The 27,616-nt window shown below is 37.8% G+C and overlaps 3 protein-coding genes across 3 annotated transcripts in view; 1 reads left to right on the plus strand and 2 right to left on the minus strand.

The window, feature by feature from the left end:
• LOC134754852 (serine/threonine-protein kinase polo) overlaps nt 1-27,616 on the minus strand; it is a 466,060-nt gene that overhangs the window by 347,570 nt on the left and 90,874 nt on the right. The window lies entirely within an intron of this gene.
• On the minus strand, nt 192-5,738 carry LOC134754028 (mitochondrial nicotinamide adenine dinucleotide transporter SLC25A51). Its single transcript, XM_063690089.1, has 3 exons — nt 5,423-5,738; nt 5,102-5,307; nt 192-3,786 (listed from the first exon to the last, which is right to left on the minus strand). The coding sequence occupies exons 2-3, from the start codon at nt 5,249-5,251 to the stop codon at nt 3,061-3,063; spliced, it is 876 nt and encodes a 291-aa protein (XP_063546159.1). The 5' UTR covers nt 5,252-5,307; nt 5,423-5,738; the 3' UTR covers nt 192-3,060.
• LOC134754967 (integrator complex subunit 4) overlaps nt 6,259-27,616 on the plus strand; it is a 69,865-nt gene continuing 48,507 nt past the window's right edge. Inside the window, exons 1-6 of the mRNA XM_063691461.1 lie at nt 6,259-6,411; nt 6,513-6,845; nt 7,666-7,914; nt 9,616-9,791; nt 21,875-22,073; nt 24,183-24,357. Coding sequence (XP_063547531.1) covers nt 6,358-6,411; nt 6,513-6,845; nt 7,666-7,914; nt 9,616-9,791; nt 21,875-22,073; nt 24,183-24,357 — 1,186 coding nt within the window. The 5' untranslated portion in view covers nt 6,259-6,357. The remainder of the gene's footprint in view (nt 6,412-6,512; nt 6,846-7,665; nt 7,915-9,615; nt 9,792-21,874; nt 22,074-24,182; nt 24,358-27,616) is intronic.

Genomic DNA, 27,616 nt, shown 5'->3' on the forward strand with positions numbered 1-27,616 from the left:
ATCACGTCATGGAGCATTTCTATCGACCAGCCGGGCTAGCACATGATTGGCGCATTTGGCGCGACAGTATCTCGCGGCGAGATAGACTACCCGTCCCTCTTTAATTAACATAGAAAAAGACGTGTAGTCTATCTCGCCGCGAGGTACTGTCGCGCCAAATGCGCCAATCATGTGCTAGGCCATTAATGCCATGAATGTTGGCTGGTACATTCTTTAAGCTGTCTCCCTCATTCCGCTTGCGTCAGAAAATTGCGGGAATCCAAAATGTTGCATAAAAAGTAGTTTTTAGGGTTCCGTACCCAAAGGGTAAAAACGTGACCCTATTACTAAGACTCCTCTGTCTGTCCGTCTGTCACCAGGCTGTATCTCATGAACCGTGATAGCTAGACAGTTAAAATTTTCACAGATGATGTAGGTATTTTTGTTGCCGCTATAACAACAAATACTAAAAACAGAATTAAATAAATATTTAAGTGGGGCTCCCATACAACAAACGTGATTTTTTGCCGTTTTTTGCGTAATGGTACGGAACCCTTCGTGCGCGAGTCCGACTCGCACTTGGCCGGGTTTTATGTAAAAGTAAAAATTAACTACGTTTATTCTGTGGATGCCCAATTGAGCAATCATGAAGAGGACACTTAGAAAACATGTTTTGGCAGCATATTAACCTTTTGTTTCTTTAAATCGTAATAATCGTACCAAGGATTCGGTGAAATAGTCGCAAATTAAGCTCGATAGGTTTGGTCAAATTATACTGAAAGCATCATAAGGTCCCTAAAATAAAATAAAAATGTAAAACCTTCTTATATCAGATATGGCGTAAAAATACCCTCAGACCATACCCTAAGAACATAGTAATACAAAATAATACACATGTAAACAGTTAGCCCAGGTTTTATCTGTACCCATAGGTAATTAACGATTCGGTCTTACACATTTATGTATGATTTTTAATTTTCCCAATGTTCCCTGGTATTTGCTGTGGCTCACTTATGTAACCTGAGGTCTACTGGGCATTATAATATTAAGTAGGTATTGGCATTTTAGGCCGGCGGACAATGATGATTTTACTGCATTCTTAACGCAAACGAACTATATAGTAGGTATACAATAATACTGCCGTTTTAAGATTGATTTTGGAAAAAAGGGCATTTTCACTTAACTGAATCAATATTTGGAATAATCGTTTGTACATTGGTAGAAATGATCAACAATATCAATCATTCACATAATATTTGTTTAAGTTAAGGTAGATATGTTATTACTATGCATAACAATAACGGACGATATTTACATATAATATCAACATAAATGCCTTTTGTTAAAAAACATTGCTACTTAAAATAAACTGTGCAATAACACACCTAATAAATATATATACAACAGCACCACAAGGTCTTGCTTAGATTATACAACATACAATAAATTAAGAAAAAGACAGAATACAATGACAGTAATTCTGTCAATTAAAGCGAGGTAAATGAGGTTTAGACTAGCAAGAACTTGCATGCAATTTACGTTACATTGCTGACTACTAAGGTAAACTGTCAAGGAGAGGAAAGCTCTCCAAGTCTGCCAAAATAGTATGGAAAGAAGCATGTTGAATATAAAACTTAGAGATAGAATAAAACTGGAGGACATTAGAAAGAGAACAAAAATAATCGACATAAACCACACTATGAAAAAACTAAAATGGAAGTGGACCGGTCACATGCTCCGAGACAAAAGAGAAAAATGGTCAAGAGACATCACAACATGGTACCCAAGAGACGGAAAAAGGGATGATGGAAGACAAAAAATGAGATGGGAAGACGAGTTCAGGCAGGGACTCGTGGAGGAATATGGGAGAGGCCTATGCCAAGGGCAACCAGACTAGACGTCTGCGGAGAAAGGCTAGCAGTAAGTAAGTAAGCAGTAAGGTAAACTGCATTCAGAATGTTTATCAGATACCGCAATGTAATGAAAATTGCATGGAAGTTCTTGCTAGTCTAAAGCGAGGTTTAGTTTAAACCTCGCTTAATTATCAAACTTGCACAAGTTTAAAATTAGCTTCTAGTAGCAGCAGATTGTTACTATGCAGGAATACTACAACTGGCCGCCATGACCATGACAAAAGCCGCGTGAGCATCATCTGACACTATCGCACAATACTAGTTAGAAAGAGATAGGAAAAGTAACTCACCGGTCACTATTCCCTCAGTCAGGCGTCCAGTTGCGCTGGACGTGCTGGACTGCTGGTTGATTGAACTATAATAACCAGACATAGAACTTTTCCTGGCAAAACGAGGGATTCACAAAATGAAATATCGACTTGTATGTTATCGATGTTATCCTAACGTTATAGAAAATTTCTAACGTTAAGTACAGCATACGTCCGCTATCTTCTTTAATATATTGGGAGTTTTTGTGATTTTGGCACTGTTGTTATACCTACTGACAGTACGCCATAGTGAATCTATGGCGAACTTGATCTTAGAAATCGGACAGGCTATAAATCATTTACACTATAGTTGGTCAAGCAAATCTTGTCAGTAGAAAAAGGCGGCAAATTTAAAAAAAGTTGGCGCGAAGGGATATCGTCCCATAGAAAATTTGAGTTTCGCGTTTTTCTACTGATAATATTTGCTTGACCAACTATATTTAAAGTCTTGAAACTTCTTCATTATATGCTTTTCTATTTATTAATCTATGACTGTACAACACTTATCGATAACAGATTTATCGATGGTTCAAGCACTTTTTTTTGCTACAAAAAGATATCTCTATTCTCTGATGGTATACAGCAAATGGAGCTAAACAGATATATAAATGATTTACAGCTCTGCTGATAAGTTATGTCAGTATGATTTAAAACAATCTAACAATTTCTATTCAATCATTAGCAAATACAGTACTTCAGTTAACCAGACAGACAAAAAATTTGATGTTACCAATAGAAAGTTACATATGTAACAAATTCCAATAATAATTTTTTTCACAATAATGTTGAGGTTGAGTGAAGTTGTGATTGTTGTGAAGCATCCAACACTAATGCATACAATAACAGCTGACTAGGCAATACTAGGCATAAAGCATTCTCCTAAACACCTCATAAGAAGCGTTTACTATTCCCCAACTTAAGAATGCTCTAGAAATGTTAAGAACAGCTCCATGGTAGAAATTTGCAAATTTAGAGCCTCTTTTGCGTAAAATATATCTAAATTCAAATGCCACTGTCCTATGAGGTCCTCCTAATTCACATTGCATTGCAATTTTAATGACATTGAGGGGATAAAATAAAGTACTCAGAATAGCACCAATAGTTGCGCCAGCAAGGAAGTCCTGAAGGCTTTTATACAGAACTCGCTCTTGCGGTGGTAATAGCAGCCGTACTTCATCACGTATTATAAAAAACATAGCATTTGAGGGACCATTTCTCATCAATATGGGAGTTAGCCCTCTGTAAAATTCTTTAATCCCATACCTACCTGCAATGTGACGAGTTGCATGTGCTGTGTTTTTGAATTCCTTATGAAATTTAGGGTGGATAAGTAAAGTTTGAATCCTTTCAAATGGCATCAGGGTTGCTTCAACACAACCAGCCACCAAGCCCGCTACAGTCTTGGCAACGTAAGGATTGACGCAGTAGTTCAGTTGAGGTTGCAGAACTTCATTGTACACTCCAAACATGAGTGACATGGACACAGAGCGCTGCAAGAGGGGTGGCAGCATCCCACGGTATAGATATGCTGCACCTTCTTTTTGTAATTGATTTAAGGCAAAAGTTGTTTCAACTCCATGCATCATCTGGAATGATAAAATAATATGTTTGTAAGGACTATTGTGGCATAAGTCTGCGTTTGTTCATTTTGTTTGTAAGGACTAGGCTGGCATAAGTCTATGTTTGTTCATTTTCTTCTACTTTCAATATCTAAGATATTCATGGGTACAATTTGTACTAATATACCAAAAATATGTACTTATAAAATTATTTTTTAATATGTCCAAACATTACTTAGAAGTTATTCCTACAAATCTGACATCTTTAAAAACTCTTAACTATAACAAACCTTGATTTTATGGCAACATACATTATACGGTGGACCATAAATAAGTTCAAATTTGAATTGGTACTACATTTGTTTGAGTGGTAGTGGGAAAATGCCGGGTTTCAAAAGCGTGGGTAGCTATTGGGAAATTACCAACATAATCTCATTTCCTGGAGAGCAAATGCAAGAAATATTTCTGAATGCATTTCAGGCGGTAATGAGAATTTTCAGATTCAGGTTGCATGAGGGCCAGGAATAAAAGGGCTACATTTTAGATTATATTGCTTTTAAAAATAAAATCCAGTTTTGTCTACTTTCATTACAAATGAACATTTTTTTCCTGCTGCAAATGTTTTGTTATTCAACATGACACTGAGTTATGGTCCATCCTGTAGTATGAGAACTAAACTAAACACGAAAAATATTATTCCCTCCTGACAATTTTAGTAACATCCCATGTGATCATGAGCTGCTTAAAATGATTGTGATGACATTTTTTTTTTATATGAGATGCTCAATACTATGTAGTGTAGCAATTGTAGACACACACACACACGTGTATAACGGGGAGTGCTCCGAGGAATTGTTCGGATTAATCCCTGCCGCTTCTTTTCGCTATCACCCTACGCGACAACATTACCATCCTCACCACTTAGATGGTTGGCAGTCCTCAACTGTGCGTTTCTCTAGAAACTTTCTGCCTCGCACAGCTAAACTGTGGAATGACCTGGTTGCCTGCGGTATTTCCGGACCGATATGACCTTCAAAGCTTCAAGAAAAGAGCGTACTCCCATCTTAAAGGCCGGCAACGAACTTACAACCCCTCTGGTGTTGCGGGTGTCCATGGGCGGCAGTAATTGCTTACCATCAGGTGACCCGTCTGCTTGTTTGCTTCCTATTTCATAAAAAAATAAAAAAACAGCAATCTGTGCTTTAGGAGAAGCAAAGTAATAGCCCTTAGCAAACGCCAATCACAGTTTGGCTAGAATTTCTTCTCTGACTATGAATGATAAAGAGATTTAAAGAGTTACATACTAGACCTCCCATCTCAGAAGTGATCACTGTGTAGGTACCTGTCTAAATATGAGTTTGTTAAGAGGGTAGCTAATGATAATGTTGCAGAAGGCGGCGCCGCCGCCGCACACGAACTCCTTCCAGTGGGTGGCATCAGGCAGTGGCTCTCCACTTTCACACCCGGTCTCCAAAGGCTGAACCCCCATCATTGCTCTTCGCCTTCTCTCACATAGCTACATTCCATTCCAATCTCGGCAACTTATACCTGTACGACAGACGGATACCAAGTTACATACTTTGTGAGGTTAACAGAAACGAAACAGAACGACTCATATTATATTCAACTACAAATTTTTAGCTTATAAATATACTCAACTTACAATAGTATTCGTTGCTTGTTGCACTCTTGTAGGCACCGTTAATACAGAAAATAATAAATAAAAACCAATTAATTATGTAAATCGTTACGTGTAAAATGGGAAATACTAATTCCTCGATGTCAATGCCATACTTTACGTCACCGAAAGTTATAATCTGAGGTTCGGTTTTTCAGTATATTAAGTCCCGTAAGCAAAATAAGCTTCTAGTAAGTAAATAATTTTCAATTTTCTGAAGTGTGTTTTGTTTTGTAACAGTATTCTAAATTAAAAGCTTTCAGTCACTTAAAAGGCGCTCGTTCGCGCAGTGCTGCTTCACATTCCAATCAGGCAATCATCATTGAATTGAATTGAATCAAATGAACTGTCATTATGTCATTTGTCAAGTTAGAAGTTAGAGGATATAACCAAACGGAGACGCCTTGTCTGTAATTTTCTGTACAAAAAGTTTGCCGATTTTTGCGGGAGAGACTATTTTCGACAGAGGGGAATGGAGGGGAATGCCTGTTAATGGCTTCTCCGTTTGGTTATATCCTCCTAGGGTGAAACGGAAAAATACTCTTGCTCCCATTATCTTGCTCCGAAGCTCGCTCCAGACATGTAACCATCATGTAACCTATATTTACAACACTCGTGTATATTAATGATTCTTCTCCATTTTAAATCATTGTATTTATTTATCTCACGTCATAACATTAAACTTTAACTTACTTTTTCCTGATCCTTTTCCTAAATTCCGAATTACCCGTTATCCCTTATTGTAATCCTTTAATTCCGTTTCCCCATTTTACTCGTTTGGCTGAATGCGCCAGGAGCGCGATGCCATTAAAAAAAAAACAAAACGTCAGTCGATTTCGTGAATGATTGTGATGGTGATGCTGTTGCCGCTTCTTGTGTGTTCACTCAATTAATTCCGATAACTTAATCCATAAATTGCCATGGCGGCACTGCTTAAGAAGAGGGCTTTGGCTGAATACAATAAATCTTTTCAGGTAGCTGGGTTCATAATTGAGAAAGAAAATAATGCGGCCTTCCGCGTGCAATGTAGTAAACTTAAATAAGCAATGTGTATATGAATAATCGTTATTTTTAGGACGGTCCACCATCTAAAAAGCTGCACATAGTTAAGAAGCCTCTTATAGGAAGTTCTGCTGCAGCATTCGTAGGTTTACTAGAGAAATGTAAGTCTAGTGAAGAGGCGCTGCAACTGCTGCTGCGCATATCGGATTGCCTGCAGTTCCAGGAATCTGACGTAGAGGAGGCCATCAAGAAACTCTCAGAGCACTTTCAGTCGGAAGAAGACTCTGTGGTTAGAGTCAAGATACTGTGGCTATTCTGTGACATTGGCCTAGAGTGTCCCGTTGCGAACCTCAACCACTTGATTGACCTGACCACACTCCTCATCAAGAATGAGACATCACATAAGGTATTGTTTTGTTATTTTGTGCTTACATTCTTTGATTCTATTGCACAATATGTTTTTTGACACTAATATTGGATTTAAACAATTATATTGCAGATAAATTTATAAAAAACTGCCAATTATGTTTAACAAAAAAGGTCCAGCCATCTTGGCGGGTGGACCTATGAAATCTTGTAATATTTCACGCTATTAAAGGTACACTGAGGTACACTGTACACTTATATATGTTTATAAATATTTCGTTGAAATCGCAGAGGTCCAGTGGCCATCCTGACACTCACAAAACATCTTGATTTTGGGATTGATTATTTAGTAGTAGGTAAAGCTTTATCTCATTTGTAGGTATTTTAATAAATTTATACCTATTTTAACTACCATACATACAAACAAGACACCATAGTTTCAGCTAATCAAAAATTATCAATCCTTTTGGATCTTTGATATTATACCATTGATAGAAAGACCTATTTACATGGTTTTGTGACTGTAGTCGTTATTCAGGGTGGCCCTGGCCCCTTTCTTGCTACCTGTTGCTGTTACTACTGTAGGTAAATTTTAAAATTTGGGCTGTTGAACTGGCATTTTAAATTGACATGGGATTATAAGGAAAGCAATGCAGGCAGGTAACTGACAGCAGTAACCAGTTCTTAAGGAAAGCAATGCAGCCAGGTAACTGACAGCAGTAGCCAGTTCTTAAGGGAAGCAAAGCAGCCAGGTAACTGACAGCAGTAGCCAGTTCTTAATGGATTGTCTTTGGACTTGGCCAGAAGAGCCCATAAAATCTATATTAAGCAATTTTTAACTCAATAAATATGATCTTTAGGTGATAGCCCAAGGTCTCGCCACCTTACTAAAACTAGGAGGGAAACTGTTTGAAGACAAGATCCTCATGATGCGGCTGGTGTCCGTGGCTCGGGAGAACCTTAAGGACACCAGTCACCAGGTGAAGTGCCGCTGCCTGCAGCTCATCAGTGAGCTCTACCCACTGTGCCCTGAAATGGACAGAACGTTAGAAACCATAGCTGAGGCTGATGCTCTGGTCAAACTACTTGCAGAGTATTCTAATGCTGAGGTAATGATAATTACCATATTTCAGACAGATCATTGCAAAACAGTTGCAACTCGAAATAGAACAAGATTTTTTTGTTATGTTATTTATAGTGTTTTTTAATTAATTATAATTTATATTTTTATCAAAACCATAACCATATTTAGTTTTGCTCTGATAATGACTTATTATAGAACTTTATGCAGAAGAGATATCAATCTTACTGCTTACTGCTAGCCTTTCTCCGCAGACGTCTTGTCTGTTTGCCCTTGGCATAGGCCTCTCCCATATTCCTCCACGAGTCCCTGTCCAGAGCCTGTCTTCTCCAGAAGGCTCCAGCCACCTGCCTGAGCTCGTCTTCCCATCTCATTTTTTGTCTTCCATGATCCCTTTTTCCGTCTCTTGGGTACCATGTTGTGATGTCTCTTGACCATTTTTCTCTTTTGTCTCGGAGCATGTGGCCGGTCCACTTCCATTTTAGTTTTTTCATAGTGTGGTTTACGTCGATTATTTTTGTTCTCTTTCTAATGTCCTCCAGTTTTATTCTATCTCTAAGTTTTATATTCAACATGCTTCTTTCCATACTATTTTGGCAGACTTGGAGAGTTTTCCTCTCCTTGACAGTTAGGGCCCAAGTTTGACATCTATATGTAAGGCAGGGAAGGATACAAGTGTTAAATACTTTGGACTTAATGTTTGTTGGTATTTGGTTGTTCTTCACTATTTCCTTTTATGACCAATATCTTTTCCATGAGTTCCCGATTCTAGTGTCTACTTCTTGTTGTGTCAAGTTTTGAGGTGATATCACTTGTCCAAGATATGTGTATTGTTCTACATAGGTAATGAGGTTGTGGTCTATGTATATGTCTTCCTTTACACTGTTGGTCATTATCTTGGTCTTTTCAGTGTTCATAGATAGCCCCACTTCTTTGCTGCGGTCTGCAAGCTGTTGTAGCATTAGGTTTAGGTCCTTCGGGTTGTCACTCAGTAGAATAATGTCGTCAGCAAACCTTAGATTTGTTAGTTTTGCTCCATTTATGTTAAAACCAAAAGATTCCCAGTTAAGTTTTCTAAATACATATTCTAGAACTGCAGAAAACAGCTTTGGTGATAAGGGGTCTCCCTGCTTAACTCCTTTCTGCATGTTAAATAATTGACCATCTCTTTCTGTTCGTATTTTAGCTGTTGAATTTTTATATATTTCTTGGATTATCCTTATGTATTTTGTTGGTATGTTTTATATCAATTTAGCCATGTTATATTTAAAATCATTTGCTAAGTTTTCTTGATCACCCAGTATTACTGTTTATCATATCTGAAGCATTATTTTATATCAAAAAGATCAGTTAATTTAAACCTAGTGAGTTAATTTAGGTGTGCACATGTTATGAACTGAAATAGATGTGATATATTAAAGAAAACCACTGGAGGGCTTCATCACTTTTTCTTTAATATATGACATCTATATCAGTTTATAATTTATATTTAGTAGTGTAACTACTTAAAAAAACACAAACCAAAAATATTTAATAAAATAATTTGATTTGTTCCCACAGTTGTGTGTGCACATGTTGACTGAGACTTAAAATTGCAACAGCAAAAAAATTACCAATGATCTCAAATAATATATGCTACAGGTTGGACACCCACATTACATTACAAATGTTTCAAACTGTTGCGAACCAAGATCTTTTCTCCTTTATCGTCATTTTTGTTAATTGACAGGACGCGCGCGTGCGGTGCGAAGCATTCCAGTCGCTGTTGACCTTCCACGAGCGCGGGCACGTGCTGAGCGCCGTGCACTACGAGCAGGCGTGCCAGGCGCTCAGCGACGACTACGAGATCGTACGCGAGGTGGCCTTAAAACTCGTCTGGCTGCTGGGAAACAAGTACCCGGAGAAGTATGCATCTTACGCTTTTTCATTTCTCATGCTCTGGAATAGGGTCATTAATGTTCGAAAAAGTGTGCAGAAAATGATACGTTTCTACACTAGAGCATTTAACTTTCCAAGTACGTTTTTTTTTCATTTTCGTACGATAAATATGAAATTTGATTTTAAATGGATTTGTTATACAATTTCCATTCTGATATTTAACTCCCCATTCCATAAACAACGATACTTTTACCTAAATGGTTAATTAAAAGTACCCTCAAGAAATGCTATAAAAAATTATACTTACTTATGTTTTAAAAAAAACATTTATTTTACTTTCCTCGTATTCAAAATGAAAAGTGAAGTGTTTAACTCGGGTGAAAGGCATCATTCCCGTCTCAGACTATTACTACCTCGGCAGAAATGAGTGCCTTTCATCCCTTAGTTAACAATCTACTATTTTCTAACGTAACTTGATAGAGCACACCAGAGTAAAAAGAACATAAGTTTTATAATCTGTCAAAAAACGTCATAACGGTGACTTCGCGCTCTCGTATTTTTAACATGAATTTAGTGATGTAACCAGTGTATAGGCAGTAAAACATTACCAAACGGTTGGCGCGTATCTGAGGACGCAGTGAGTGTTATCCTTACGAATTTTGCAGTAAAAATTAACTTTTCGGTGTGAAAAATACGTGCTTGACATTTACACCACACACAATATGCACACCTACCCTCTTCTCTCAGGACTAAGTAAAATTGTTTTCATCTGAGCTGTCATTTGTGTGTTGCCAGTGTATTCAATAGAAAAACTACCACAAAATGACTCCCATTAAATCAAAGTGTGCAAAATGCAGCAAAATACCAAGCGAAAAGAAACTGTCGGTTACATGCGACTCGTGTAAGAACATGCTGTGTAGCGACTGCCACGGCTTGTCCCCAACGGAAATAAGGGTGTTTGAGCTGAAAACGGTGGTTAAAGTGATGAGTTTCCTATGTAGTGACTGCAAAACAGTTATGACCCAGTTGCCTATGTTAATGAAAAAGGTTGATGAGCTTATGGAGGAAGTGAAACAATTACGCGCGCGACAAAATATGCTCACAACTGAGTCAACCATGAGGTAGCCGAAAGAACCTATAGAGCCCAAAACGTGATTATATACCATGTCCCGGAGTCTTCGAGCGCTGATGTTAATGAACGGAAGGAGCATCACCTCAAGGAGAGCTCGACAATTATAAGCAGTGTCGAGTGTGTAAAGTGAGCTGCGTCGGCATCAAGACGTTCCGCTTGGGTACTAAGACGGATGGCAATGGAGATGCGACACCGCGCCCCTTGAAGGTTGTACTACGAAACAAGACTGATGCACTGGACTGGAGGTACTTCGTAATAAGAAAAAACTGCAGCGGCCGGCGTCTATCAAGGCGGACCTCACCCCTCAACAGAGGGAATACCTAAGTAAGTAAGTAAATCTTTATTGCAAACCATGGTATGTACATAGATGTTACAAATTATGTAAAGTTTCACATGGACCCCGGTGGGGTGTAGCAATTTTTCTTATAACTAGCTTAAACATAATTATACAAAACTAAACTTAATTACTTTCATAATGAAAGCGCTAGGTCTATTATACATTTAAAATCGTTTGGAATTTGCAAGCGCTGTGTGGAGCCCACAGTATAAAATACATAGTGATAGGATAGAGAGAGGTCAAAAAAAGTTTGCTAAGACAATAGAATACAGGATTAGAAAAAAAAAATCAGATTACGTCACCGCAATGAGAGCACACAATATAACATCCCTTAGTTATCGCCGAGAACGTACCGATATCTTAACCCTTTATAAAATTATTAACAATATTATTGATTCTCCGTTTTTATTACATTCACTATCCTTCAGAGTTCCTCGACGTTGTGAACGCGCTTGCAGGAAAAAACCTCTCTTTTACATCCCCCGTAGTCGGACTGCTTACGCGAAAAATAGTTTTGTTAGAAGGGCATGCAGGTTGTATAGGTACAACGAAAAATTTGTGAATCTCGATATTTTCTGCGAGAAACTTAATAGATTTAAAACACTATCTATGCAGTGTAATAACCCAGATCATTAGTTTGACGCTATTAGGAAAAAACTCAGTATTGACCCATCAAAGAGGGAAAAACTTTGTTAATTTCTGGAAATCTGTTAAAAAACTAAATTTCTCCAAGAAGTCACCGGTCTCAGTGGAGGGCTTACAGGACGGTAAGGAAATAGCGGGCATGTTTGCTGGCAGATTCAAGGTTAGTCCCTTGGCCGTGGAGAATGTGCCCAACCTTAGCATTAGAGATGAGACATTTAAAAAGACTGATGTAAAGCAATTCAATACTGAGGATATTATTAGCGTCTTAAAAGCGATGACCAAAGGCAAGTCACCAGGATATGACGGTCTAAGTATTGAGCACATTCTCCATGCAGGACCGTGGATTGCTACTAGGCTATGCAACCTGTTTAATATGTGTATTCGGTATAATTTTATACCGGATGCACTTATGAAGGCGGTTGTAGTGCCTATTGTTAAGAACAAAACCGGGAATCTGGGATCTGCCAGCAATTATCGTCCAATATCTCTAGGTACAGTGGTCGGTAAAGTGTTTGAGAGGCTGCTGCAACCTTTGATTCAGGAGGGGTGTATTATAGATGACGCTCAGTTTGGTTTTCGTCCTGGTCTCTCAACGGATTCAGCCATAATGAGCCTAAAGCACACGGTCAACTACTACACTACACGTGAAACATCAGTGTATGCATGTTTTCTCGACCTTAGTAAGGCCTTTGACTTGGTAAATTATAATTTACTATGGAGTAAACTTAGGAACACTACAGTTCCTACGGAGGTCACCAATCTGTTGAGATACTGGTACGAAAACCAAACGAACTACGTAAAATGGGGTGAAGCGACTTCTAACGAGTATAGGTTAGAATGCGGTGTTCGCCAGGGGGGAATAACCTCTCCGGACCTTTTCAACCTCTACGTGAATGACCTGATTGTGGGGTTGAGGAGCACCAGAGTCGGATGTCACATAGGTGGCGTCTGCGTTAATAGTTTAAGCTATGCGGATGACATGGTGCTCCTCAGCCCCTCGGCTGAGGGCCTCAGGAGGTTGCTTCATTTCTGTGAGAAATATGCGATTTCTCACGGAATGAAGTATAATGGCTCTAAAACTGAATACCTTGTATTTAAAGCGGGAAAGGGTCCGGAGAGGATACTGGACGTATTTTTAAACGGGTTACCTGTTCGAAGGGTGCAGCAGTTTAAATACCTCGGACATATTATAACCGAAAACTTGAAGGACGACAAAGACATCGAGCGAGAAAGAAGAGCCTTATCAGTGAGGTGCAACATGCTCGCGCGCAGGTTTGGCAGATGCTCCGACGAGGTCAAAGTGACGCTCTTTAGAGCATTCTGTCAAAGTTTCTACACAGGGCAACTTTGGACCAACTTCACCAGGAAAGCAATTAACACCCTAAGGGTTCAATATAACGACGCCTTCAGAATCCTGATGAAGTTGCCAAGGTGGTGTAGTGCGTCGAGTATGTTTGCGGAGGCTCGTGTCCCCGATTTCTTTGCCGTAATTCGGTCGAGAGTGGCGTCCTTTTGGAGTAGGATGCGCAGCACTGAAAACTGTATCCTTGCCGTAATTAGTGAGGATTTGCGAAGTCCAATTTGTAGGTTTTGGCTGTCTCTGCATCAAGATGCGAACCGGAAGTAGTAGGTTGTTTTATTTTATTTTAAATTGTAATTTTAAATATATAATTATTGATTTTGATTTTTAACTGTTATTTTTACTTTTTACTTTTTACACTTGTCTCATCAAATTCTAATAATAATAAATTCTGTGTAATAATAATAATTCTGGGTAATTCTGTGTTTTATATGGGTGCTTGCCTGAAATAAAATCAATTTATTTATTTATTTATTTTATTGAACGTTAATAAGTAATAAGAATAACAAAACCTTTTTATTTATTTATTTATTTAATCTTTATTGCACAAAAGAAAACCTTACAGTACAAAAGGCGGACTTAATGCCATAAGGCATTCTCTACCAGTCAACCTTAAGGCTAAGCAGAGAAATTGTGGGCGGTGCTACAAATACAACAGCAAAAATAAAATAAAAATAACATATAATCACATATATACAAATATAATATACATATATAATATATATATAAATAACGACGAGACTCATTATGAAACTAATAAAAATACACTAAGAAACTTTCTTTCCGCTAGCATAGAAAGCACGTAAGGATTTTTTGAACGCGAACTTATTTGGCGCATTTTTTATGTTAAAAGGAAGTCCGTTCCAAAGGCGCGCCACCTGCACAGTGAACGAATACGACATGAACCCGGTTCGGTGAAGAGGGATGGACAGAGACATATTGCCAGAAGAGCGAAGTTGGCGGTCGCGAGAAATGCCGTAGTATTAAAATAAGGATTTGAGGTACTCAGGAGAGTGTGGATCGTTAAGCACAGAAAAGAGAGTGGAAAGCAAGCGAATATTGCGACGTTGTCGAATTGGAAGCCAGCCAAGCTGAGAGCGAAAGGAAGAAATGTGATCATATTTGCGGAGGCAAAAAATGAAGCGAATGCAGTTATTCATCAGGCGATCCAATTTGTCGAGAAGCTTTTAGTATTCAGTTTATATACAATTAATTGTCAACACCCTGATACTCTTGCATTTTTTTTTCATTATTGTTGTTATTGTTTTTGTTCTTGTTTGCACAAATAGCTCTGTTTTACTCTGTAGAAACTTTATTAAACATGATGTTAAAATATTTTCATTAAGGAAACTGTAAATCTAGCTTTAAGAAAATTTCCAGTGTTATGTATAACTATAGAAGACTGTTTGTTTCTTAAATAAATAAATAAAAATAAAAAAATAATTTGTGGATCAAGATATATATATATAGGCTACATTATAAAAAAATTAATTAATTGTGTCTTCCATAAATTCTTTAACAGTGTAATAGGTTTTGTTTATCAAATGTGTCTTGAGCTTAGTTATGAATAGGTTTTTGCTCTCAATGTTTTTCATATCTGAGGGTAATTTGTTGTAAATTTGTGTAGCTTGGTAATATGGACCTTTTTTGTATATGTCTAGAACTGGTTCCGGTGGGACAATGTTATCTCTTCTGCGTGCACTTTTGCAGAATTCGAACATTTCGATATTGTTTCTGACGAAGGTAGCAATTTCCAGAATGTACAAAGAAGGTAGAGTCAATATGTTTAGGTTCAAAAAGTGCGGTTTGCAGGTGTCTGTCTGTGGGATGTTTACTAATATTCTGATGCATTTCTTTTGGAGGAGGAATTATTTTTTATTTATTTAATCAGGTAAATACACATTATATACAACTTAATTACAAAAGTACCGTTAAACCAGTAAGGTTTGTCTCGGTACACCATCCGCAGTAGATTTGATACAATAATAAAATATAACAACAACATAGGAAAGTTCATAACATGCTCAATTTAAGTATTTTATTATTTAAATTTCAACAATCCGACACCGTTTGCACTGAGCGCATATTAACACATTTTTTCCTTATCCTATTGTTCTGCCGGCCGGCCGCTCTGTTCGGACCGGTTCTGCACTCGCTCGAGTACAGGCGCATATTAACACATTTTTTCCTTATCCTATTGTTCTGCCGGCCGGCCGCTCTGTTCGGACCGGTTCTGCACTCGCTCGAGTACAGGCGCATATTAACACATTTTTTCCTTATCCTATTGTTCTGCCGGCCGGCCGCTCTGTTCGGACCGGTTCTGCACTCGCTCGAGTACAGGCGCATATTAACACATTTTTTCCTTATCCTATTGTTCTGCCGGCCGGCCGCTCTGTTCGGACCGGTTCTGCACTCGCTCGAGTACAGGCGCATATTAACACATTTTTTCCTTATCCTATTGTTCTGCCGGCCGGCCGCTCTGTTCGGACCGGTTCTGCACTCGCTCGAGTACAGGCGCATATTAACACATTTTTTCCTTATCCTATTGTTCTGCCGGCCGGCCGCTCTGTTCGGACCGGTTCTGCACTCGCTCGAGTACAGGCGCATATTAACACATTTTTTCCTTATCCTATTGTTCTGCCGGCCGGCCGCTCTGTTCGGACCGGTTCTGCACTCGCTCGAGTACAGGATGCTCCAAATAAATCGTTCGAGTCTGTACTATTTCCCCATAACAATAAACCATAGCGAAGCCAGGCCTCTGCAGCGTACGCGTGATAGACAGATAAACCGCATGCCATGTTTGTGTTAGATTTTAGTATGGTCAAGGCGAAAAGGAAAGAAGATAATTTAGAGCTAATTTTAGCTACGTGTCTTTTCCAGTTGAGATGTGAGTCTAAAACCAGTCCTAATAGCTCGAATTCTGTCACTTCTTCTATGTCAAGTCTAGTAAAAGGGTTGTCAAGTCTGTAGGTCGTTTTTGGTAAGGTCTAAATTGGATTATCTTAGTTTTGTTGGTGTTTAGTAGTAAGTTGTGGTCTTTTAGCCATTCGGAGATATCATTAAAAGTTTTCTTTATATGATCGTAATTGCTGGAATTATTGTCATGGTTGAAAAGGCATGAGATATCGCCGGCGAACAAGATACACTTGTGATTGGATATTTTCGGGAGATCATTAATATATATTAGAAACAGAACACATTCAAGTACGCTACCTTGGGGGATTGAATTGTTAATTGTTTTCCATTGGGATTGGTAGTTTTGTATTTGTCCAGAGTCTGTGTGATGATGTTCAATTTGCACGTATTGTTGTCTATTTTCCCATTTGCACCATGCTGCCCATTTGCAACACCTGCGAGATGAGCTACAAGCGCGTCACGGAGGGTGAAACGGACATTACTATAAAATATATTCGGGGACGCCCAGCTACCGTGAAAACCAAGTCTAATCTTGCTTCTAACACTACGATTGTAAATTAAATTCTATCGGTATACATGATTCATATTACCTACTAAGATATCTTTGTACCTATTTCAAAATTGACTCTTGGCTTGGGAGTTGTTTTAATCACTAAACTATAGTTATATAGCACACTTTTGATAGTTTAGTAAAACATTTGTGTAAGGTTAAGTTAGTAAAATTATATTATAATTAAATTAAATAATACCAATAATATGTCTAAAAACAATAAAAATTGTAAACTTCATTTAGGTCTACTTAACGCGCAGTCCTTGAACACCGGCAGGGAAGAATTCAGAGAAACTATAAGAAATCATAAAATCGATATTGCTTGTATTTCAGAAACCTGGTTGACTCCGCACTCGGACATGAATATGTTTAAAATAACTGGTTATAGACTTTGGCATGTGCCGCGTAAGAACAGAATCGGTGGCGATGTCGGCATGTATTTGAGGTCTAATTTAAAATCACGGGTCTTAGATTTGCCACCGTCGGAATTGGAGCAGATGTGGGTCGTGGTTCAGTTGCACCATAGAGTAACTTATACTAGAGCGGTACTGTCATAGTAAATTTTGTAACCCCAGTAAATTCACTGCCATCTGTCGACACACTTTAAAACTAAAAATAAATATTTATAAAAATACGATAAAATGTATTTAAATATGGATAAATGTTTTTTTTTAATTGCATTAATTATTTTTATGATTTTGACCCATGTTCTTTCACTGATATGCGTTAAAATTATAAATAACAAACGAAACCGTCAACGCCCTCTATACGAGTGTAGGCCAAAACTAGTGGCGCCCTCTGATCGAGAATCAAATTTTCGTGATTTTCGAGGCACGTTTTTTCCTTAGACTGTATCCATCTATTACGGAGTTATATCTATCTTTGGTTGCACAAACACAAGCTGGCTGGTGTATTGTATAGGACTATAGGCCACCTAATAGCAACTAAAATTACTTGATGATGTTCTGGCCATCCTTGTACCTTGCTATGATCATATTATAATTACCGGTGATGTTAATTTGGATATGCTATTGCCTACTGGAGCGAATCAGTTAACTTTTAGCGGAAGCCGCTCGACCCCAATTACAAAGAAAAACCGCAAATCGATGTACTAGTAAGAGATCTTAGATCCCGTTTTCTAAGGGGACCTTGCATTTTTGAGACAAAGCAAACCGCTTGGAACAGGTGTTCCTGGGGGTGATCTGAGCTGATTTAGCCCGCTTGCCACGAGGTTCCCCCCGGCAGGGGGTAGGGGGGGGGGGAAGTGCCTCCGGCGCGCCCCACTCTAAGCTTTATATCTGCATACATCTAGCAAATATATCAAGTTTGGTGTCTTTTTCGTATAATTCGAGGATGGAGAATTCATTTCTGTGACTAAATTTTCACTCACCCATACAAAAAATTCGGGAAATACAAAATTTAAAAAAAATCTTTACACTTTTTTTTCGAAAATCCTCTATATAATAAAAACTATGAGAATTTGCTCTAGAAAAAAATACCCGTGAATAGCCCAGTTATCCTACTATATAGAATAGTAAACTTGTCAAACATTTTTCTTTTATAACTCTGTTAAAATAGTATTTTATGCAATCGTGACATAATAGAGAGCTTTTCAGTCGAGTACCGTGTTTAAGCAACGAAGCTTGCTGAGTTGCTTAACTAAGGTACGAGATTGAAAAGCTTGATTATATCACTATTGTATATAATACTTTTTCTACGAGACAAAAAAATAATACTTTCAACTAGTAGAATCATACCACCAAACCAAACCGAAACCAAAAGTATACAGCTAAGATACGCGAGCTGCCGCAGCCTGCGATACCTTCATACTCGTACGCGCCGGCCGCCGGGCCCGGCGCCCCCGGCGGGTTGGTCAACGACACCTCCTCGTAACTCATGAGGCCCTGGTACCTGCTCCGCGCTAAATTCAATTTTAAGACAGTTTTTTTCTCGATTTTGGCCACCGTAGCCTATGGAGACTAACAAGCAACGCTAAGCGATTTTCGAAGGGTATGGATGTTGCTATATGAAGGGTGTCACATTCGCGTTTCTGACTTATGAAGCAATTGTTTCTACTACAACATAAAATTAAATATTTTTGTTGGCCAACCAATCACTTTGCATTGAATCGAGTCTCCTTAAACTAGAAATATTTTATCGAAATGTATAAAGTTCCATTTTCAAAATTTTTATAATTGACTAAACCGTATCGATAAAATTCTTATGCTTGAGTCGGAAGTGCCATAGACTATCCAACGTTGAAAAGAGTAAGGTTGTAGTGTTGCATGTGAAGTTGTAATACACAGATTATACTCGACGAGTAGAAAAAAATGTTTTTATGTCGCTCGGCGTACCCGCGTTGTAAGAGCGGTATGCAGCTTTTAGGATTTTTAAGTATTGTATTGTAGTTCGGGCGATTTTCCGCAACTCGACGACTGGCGCCTATTTTGCGTGACAGATTTTTAAGTATGTTGAAATAATATCTGATAAGTTGTTATTCTTCTGGTTGTAGATTACATTAATAAATTACTTCTGGACGTGATATATAGTTGGTCAAGCAAATCATGTCAGCAGAAAAAGGCGCGAAATTCAAATTTTATGTGGGACGATATCCCTTCGCGCCTACATTTTATAAATTTTCCGCCTTTTTCTACTGAAAAGATTTGCTTGACTAACTATATATGTTATCCTCGCTCCGGATCGTATCTGGTCTAACAGATCTCCTTGGCAATTCAACGGGGCAACGCTGCCAGTGTCATGGGGACTTTTGAACCGGCTACGGTCCGAAGTGGGGACTTGGCCTAGTTTAATTTACTGTTTAATATTGACAAAGCCTGTTGTGGATTATATCATTTGTTAGTAGGTGACGAAGCCTGTAGCTGATTTATTGTTGTAAGCACTTGACGAAGCTTGCGTTGCTGATCAAAGAAAAAAAAAATAGAAATAAAATATTTTAAATGGCTGAAATATAGAAAGAGGAGCACGACTATATATACATATATATATAAAAACTATATGTACAAATATAAATTAAATATATAAATAAAGATATTGGGAAAACTTTCGCCAGTAGTTATTATAAATGTGATAAAATTAACATAGTTAGATGTTTGACAAAAAATGCGGGTTAAAATTAGATATCTATTGTTCGCATGCACATAGGTCCGTACATTTTAGTTTTTTTAACGCAGTTGCACCTCCTTGCTTATTTGTTTTGCAGCGGCAACGAATAATCTCCAAACAAGCAGCAGCCGCCGCAGGTCGGCTTGTCCATATGGGCTCCCAATAACCATTTTGTTTGGACCAGCCCCAGTCAGCAGGGCTAAATCAGCTCAGATCACCCCCAGGAACAACTGTTCCAAACGGTTTGCTTTGTCTCAAAAATGCAAGGTGGTGGACCTAAGATCTCCTGCTATATAGGTTAGCCGTTTGGCACACGCATACTAGAGGTTAATACAATTTTTTTGACCCGCGGTTCCTAAAAAAAATTCCCGGGGGGGAGTGGTAAAACATTTTTTTTTCCACAACCTATCGTGTTTGGTATCATACGAAAAAGCTTTTTGAGGCGATTCTAAAAATATATCACATCATTACATATCACATCATTACTTTTTTTAAAAATTAAAACAAAAAGAATTTTCGAAACATACCAAGTTTGGGCTCCTCCAGATACGACATGGCTGATTTTTTTTTTGTACAATATACCACAAATGATACGTGATATCCTCATATTCAACCCCAAGCAAGCAATTTTGAAAATAATATCCTAAACAATTTTATTTAATTTTACAAACTGACAGTTCTACTTCAATACCTATTTTACGAGACTTATGGAACTGTACTGCAGATACGGTACATATTAATCATAAAATACGTAATATCCATATATCGAACGGAAAATACCTCTTTAACCCTTTAACTGCGCCTTTTCATCAGTTAGTATAGTTTGTTTTGTTTTTGACACAAAATATCAAGGTTGTATCCTTCAGATATAGCTCTATACCCCTGGAGCATATAGCTCTTACGACTCCCCTCTGGACGGCCAATGAAGGCAAGCTAGAGCTGAGAGTCCTGCGGGTCCCCTTGGGGTCCACTCCGACCGACGAAGACACGCCGGAGACGGAGACCCTGACCGACTCTCTGGAGCACTCGGGTCCGTGGGGTCGTTATTATTATTTAAAAAAAGTATTCAAAAAAATCTTACTTAACAACTAAATACATATTTTCTTCTGACAAACCACACAGTGGTTTGTTGGCAGACGAGGCTCCTTTGTGTTTGTGTTAGCGGTTGATATGTAACTTGACTTTATCTTCAACATAAACTTACCTACTTACTGCATGCGCAGCCTTATATGGCTGTTATGTTTTTACAACTCTGTTGATAGCTATTAAAGTTTACGTATTACACGAATTATGACACTTCGCTCGATACAATTAATTCCCAAAGTAACCTCTAACTCGGACTTTTAATCCAACTTTACTCGGTTATTTATTATGTGATACTATAAACAAAAAAAGAAGAAAAAACAATCTTAACTTAAATAGTAATTTCATAGCTTTCGAATTTCGATATTGTAAGGTAACGTTTTTAAAATAAATAAAAATCGACAAAATTCGATCAAAATTGAAACTTGGCGCGCATGATCTATCCCGTTCTTTCTTGCGAAATGTGACAGTGACAGCGGCAAATCGATGGAACGGCCTTAACCAAATACTTTTTTTTATTTTTGACATGAAGTAAGGGGTTAACTTTCTAATCTGAGCGTACAGTATACAAATGTAATGTATTAAATATAAGGGTTGTATTTGACCTTTTATTTTATTTTCTTTTTAAATGTTTGTTTTGTCATCCTTGTGGGTATAGTCTAGCATGCAACACACATCAGTTTAAAGTTAATGTGAATCGAGGTGTGACGAGCTTTTACGTCTTAGCTTAGAATAAACACGTCATTCTCGATGTAGTCATACAATGAAGGAATTAGATTTCCATGTCACTTTATACCTCGTCAATAATATGAGATCCCTAGCGGCTTTCATATTGATTGTCACGAGAAGGTGTGAAATGGGACATAAATCAAATTGCACGACCGTTAAGAAGGGCCAATGTGAAGGTATATAATATAATATAGCGTAACAGCTAGTAACGTCAGTAACAGTAAGATTTGCGCAGTACGATCACGCTGTCGGACGGCGAGACGCGTATGGAGATGCGTATGGTAGACGACGCGTTCATCCGCATCTGCTCGGCGGTGAACGACCTGTGCATGCAGGTGCGCGCGCTGGCCTGCTCGCTGCTCGGCACCACGCGCGCCGTCTCCGACCGCTTCCTGCTGCAGACCCTCGACAAGCAGCTCATGAGCAACATGAAGGTTTGTTCTCAACTCAAATCAGGGAATACATTTTAATCTTACCCGAGGGTTTGTAGTTATTTGTTGTACAAAGTTGTTGTTTAACCTCCCGTGCTAATATTGTTACTCGTGCTGATAAGCGAAAAACTATGAAATTTATCCACGAGCATAGCGAATTGTTTGAAAAGTGTAATCTTGACTGTTGCTAGGGTTTAAGGGGGTTAAACAATATTTGCTCCCGAGTGAAATACAAAATTTTTCTTCGCACACCAACCACACACCAACGCGAGGAAAATACTAACAAAATATAATTCAAATTCAAAAGAACGTTATTAAATATTTATCATTTTTTTTTCATCACTGAATATAATTATTATTTATTTTCACGTCACAATAAATAAAACAGTAAATAGAAAGAAGAAGAATCATTTAAAATATAAAATCATAATTTAAAAGTCACTTTACTCATAAAGAGCTGGTGTGATCAAGTACATCGTGCAACATGGGGCGTAAGTTAAATATTGCAAACGAGACCATAGTTCAATCGCGACGGCCTGCCGGAGCGATTTATAGGCTCGAGTTTGCAATATTATTACGCCCCGAGTTACACACAATGCTTTTCATCACACTTGCTATACAAAAATGAAGTATAAAGACAAAAAACTGTTTATTATAATACTAGAAACTTCATAACTCCCTAGGGAAACCGCTTTTTCTGCAGTTCTCGCTAAGCCTGCGTGCAATCCCACATTTACTGAGCTAGTGTGATGAAATAGTAGATTGTGTGTCACAAGGGAGCAAAATGACATATTTACAGCGAGGGCGTACAATTGAATCCTAAACGAAGCGAAGGATTCTATAATAGAATCCTGAGCGTAGCGAGGGATTCTAACATAGAATCCTGAGCGTAGTAAGGGATTCAACTGTTAACGCCCAAGGTGAAAATAATTTTGCTACCACGTGACACATACTGTTTTTAACATCACCTATGAGGAAATTACATACATATATTAGGTTTAAAAACATTATTATTTTAAGCAAAGATCGATACGGACAGTGCCAAAAATATGTATACACGACCTTAGTATAGGTATTAGGTACATACTTCTGGCACTTTGTCTGTATCGATATTTTCAGACGTGACTGTACTGACAAATTAAAAGTACCTATAGCTCATAATTATGTTCCTAATATCATTTCAAAGACAGCAGCAAACACCTAAAATGATACAATGAAAATCAAGTACATTATTTTTGTAGTTTTCTGGTAACAAATTAGCTCCTACCCCTTTGAACCAAATCTTCGGAAGAACACTATGAAGACTGATATCACTTATATTTATTATTATAAAGTTATTGATTTAAACTAAGTATTTAAAAATTTATACACAATACAGAACCGCATAATTATGCGTTGTGAAATATTTGTACAAAACTTTTTAAATATAAACTTTTCAAATTGCATAGACAAGTATGGCTTCGTTTAAGGAGACCTCAAATGTCAAAATAAAAATTTAATTAATAAACTAATGTTTTTTTACGTTTCTTTGTAAATATTACGCTAATTAATTAATTTAATTAATTTAAATATGCTATTAATTAATTTTAAATACGCTAATTACATTTATTGTTTACAAATACAACAAAATATTTTATGCACGTAATCGATTATAAAGAAATTGTAATTGATTATATGCATACTAATTTCATGTCTTTGTGTCAATATTTCATACTGGCAACAAAATGTCCTTGAACAGAAAAGTGCCACTTTAATCCCTCCTAGCAGGGAAGAAAAGTTCCCTTTTCGAATAGGTGATGTGAAAAAGATATTTATTATTCGCAAAAGAAATTCAGATTTCACTTAATGAGACTAAGTCGACTTGACAAATGTTTTATCACTCGCGTATTTTTACAATACCTATCGTAGATAAAAATGCTCCCTTATACTCCGAATTTCGTTTGTTGGTAATTTATACAATTTTGGTATTAAAATTATTAATTATAACATATTATATTATATGTTGTACTTCGATTTGTATCTAAAGTTGAGTTGCAAATATAACGAGCCTTAAACGTGCCATTGCCATCTGAAGAGGGTATAAGATAAGGTAGTGTTATGTTGTGTTGACAGAGGAAGCGCACGGCACACGAGCGCGGCGCGGAGCTGGTGCGGTCGGGCGCGTGGGCCAGCGGGCGGCGCTGGGCCGACGACGCACCCGGCCAGCTGGTCGAGACGCACGCCGTGCAGCTGCTGCCGGGCGGCGCGGCCGGCGCCTTCGTGCACGGCCTCGAGGACGAGCTCATGGGTCAGTTAAGGCCAAGTCACTGCCACTACGCGCGGCAGCGTGTGCAGACACAGCGTCAACTCAACAACTTTGTTCAATCACTCCCTAGTCCAGGGGTCGAAAAACTTTTTTTCATTTCTCATGCTCTGAAAGAGGGTCATTGTTGTTCTAAAAGGTGCGCAGAAAATGATACGTGTCTGCACTAGAGCATTTTACGTTCGAAGTACGATATTTTTAATTTTTTTACGATAAGCAATTGAAATTTGAGTTTAAATGGATTTGTTATACAATTTCCATCGTGATACTTGACTCTCCATTCCATAAATAACGATACTTTTGCCTGAATTTTTAATTGAAAGTTCCCTCAATAAATACTATAAAAATGTATTATTCGTCATGTTTTTGAAAAAACACATGCATTTTACTTTCCTCGTATTCGAAATGAAAAGTAGAGTGTTTAACTCGGGTGAAAGGCATCATTTCTGCCTCGGACTATTGGCGCTCTCACTGCGTTCGAGCGCCAAGACACCTCGGCAGAAATGAGTGCCTTTCATCCCTTGGTTAACAATCTACTATTTCATTTCTCATGCTCTGAAAGCGGGTCATTGTTGTTCTAAAAGGTGTGCAGAAAATGATACGTGTCTGCACTAGAGCATTTTACGTTCGAAGTACGTTTTTTTTTTTTTTTTAAGATAAGCAATTGAAATTTGAGTTTAAATGGGTTTGTTATACAATTTCCATTCTGATATTTGACTCTCCATTCCATAAATAACGATACTTTTGCCTGAATTGTTAATTGAAAGTACCCTCCAGAAATACTATAAAAATGTATACTTAGTCATGTTTAAAAAAAAATATGCATTTTACTTTCCTCGTATTCGAAATGAAAAGTAGAGTGTTTAACTCGGGTGAAAGGCATCATTTCTTCCTCGGACTATTGGCGCTCTCACTGCGTTCGAGCCCCAAAATACCTCGGCAGAAATGAGTGCCTTTCATCCCTTGGTTAACAATCTACTATTTCATATCTCATGCTCTGAAAGTGGGTCATTGTTGTTTTAAAAAGTGCGCAGAAACTGATACGTTTCAGCTCTAGTGCAGTATTACGGTGCAGAAAAGTGGTGTACTCCTCTGCGTCCTCGTCCCACGAGAAACTGGGTGGAAACAAAATTGAAAAATAGTGTCTTTATTTCCCCGCCTAGAACAATTGGTAATTGTTCTAATTTTACTAATCCCGCATTGAATCGTTTTTTTATCAAAAATGATGTAAGTAAATTGTTAAAATAAATTATTCTTGATTTCTTTTGTTGAATTGTATTTACTCGATTTCATAAGGAGGGAACCAAGAGGAATACACTAAAAATTTTTTTTTTAAACTTACACTTGCGTTAATGAGCAAAGACGGAATCTTATACAGCCACAGTTAAACGTTTGTACTATATTAAATGGGGTTTAAAGTTATTTAGCACTATATTCATTAAAATAAAATATAAGATAAATTGCTTATTTTATTCATTAAATTGTAATTTCATATTTACTTTTTTTAATACTTTTATTATGTTGGCTAAATGACTGGAATGCCATTGACTATTTAGGAGTTTTAGAACGAAAAAGTAAAAAATTAAAAAGTTAGAGGCAATCGCGCTGATTTTCGTGTTATAATTAACAAATCATTTTATAATTACAGTTAAAATTGCAGTTTGTTAAAATATGTGTGTTTTCGTAAATATTGCAATCTAAATGTTTTTCGCTAGGGGTTATTTATCTTCACACATGAAAAGTCTCCGATTGCAAGGCATTCGATATGAAAAGTAGAGTGTTTAAGATAGTGTGTGAAAGATAGATATAACTCCGTAATAGATAGATACAGTCTAAGGAAAAAACGTGCCTCGAAAATCACGAAAATTTGATTCTCGATCAGATGGCGCCACTAGTTTTGGCCTACTCTCGTATAGAGGGCGTTGACGGTTTCGTTTGTTATTTATAATTTTAACGCATATCAGTGAAAGAACATGGGTCAAAATCATATAAAAATAATTAATGCAAATAAAAAAACATTTATCCATATTTAAATACATTTTAACGTATTTTTATAAATCTTCATTTTTAGTTTTAAAGTATGTCGATAGATGGCAGTGAATTTACAGTGGTTACAAAATTTACTATGACAGTACCGCTCTATCTTATTAGATCCTCTTTGGCTCCGGTGAAAGGCACCTTTTCCGTCTCGGACTATTGGCGCTGACTCATTGCGTTCGAGCGTCAAACTACCTCGACAGAAATGGGTGCCATTCAACCCTTGGTTAACAATCTACTATAGAAGAATAGCCAAACCGAGCAAAAATTTGCAAAATAATATGTAGCTCAGAGCCACATGTATTGTTTTCAGTGGTCTAAGAACTCTCAAATGTGACGTTTTCAATCAAAAGGTACTACATTGTCGCTTAACATAAGGACGAAAATTGCTTGTATCTTTATATGAAAAACCTGTCAGAAAGTCCTTATGACAAGCGACAATGTGGTACCTTTAACTTGAAAACGACACAAATGTTTGTTGTTTATGTGGTTTAAAGAACCGCAATTGTACCTTCAAAGAGCCTCATGCAGCTCGCGAGCCGCGGTTTGCCGACTCCTGCCTTAGTCGAACAATTGCGATTAGAAATAATAGCTTAGGCACAGACACAGACTTTACAGACTGCACGTTTATGGTTTACGAGTATAGAAAATCAGGCCACTACCACCACAGCCTGTCAGCCATGCTACACAACATTACTACTGCACAGTTGACTACGCTAATGACTAGAGAGCGGATTTGAAGTAGCGATCTCAATATTAATATGGATATGACTATTACCTTTTTATTAACTTTTTTTTACAAAAGCTCTTGGCTCGATATGATCTTTACTTCATCGCCAAGTCTTGTCACCAAGCAAGGTCAGTTCATGGCGCCTGGTTTCTCTCACCATGACCTCATATATGCATCTTACAAAATCAAGGCACCTAAATGCAAACCTGCTCTAATTCACATGCGTAGCTTCGCCAAGATTAATACTGAATCTCTTTTAAAAGACGCCGCTGCTATCGATTGGTCTCCTGTGCTCTCGACCTCGTCAACTGACACTAAGGTCTCTCTCTTTAATGATGCAATTTTAGGGCTTTTCAACAAACACGCGCCTGTTCATACAGTTAGTTAGGCGTCCGCCGGCTCCTTGGATCACAGAGGACGTCCGAATGGCAATGAGGAGGAGGAACAGAGCTTTCGGGCTCTTTAAACGTGACCGCG

This window comes from Cydia strobilella, chromosome Z (genome assembly GCF_947568885.1).
Source record: "Cydia strobilella chromosome Z, ilCydStro3.1, whole genome shotgun sequence".
NCBI lineage: Eukaryota > Metazoa > Arthropoda > Insecta > Lepidoptera > Tortricidae > Cydia > Cydia strobilella.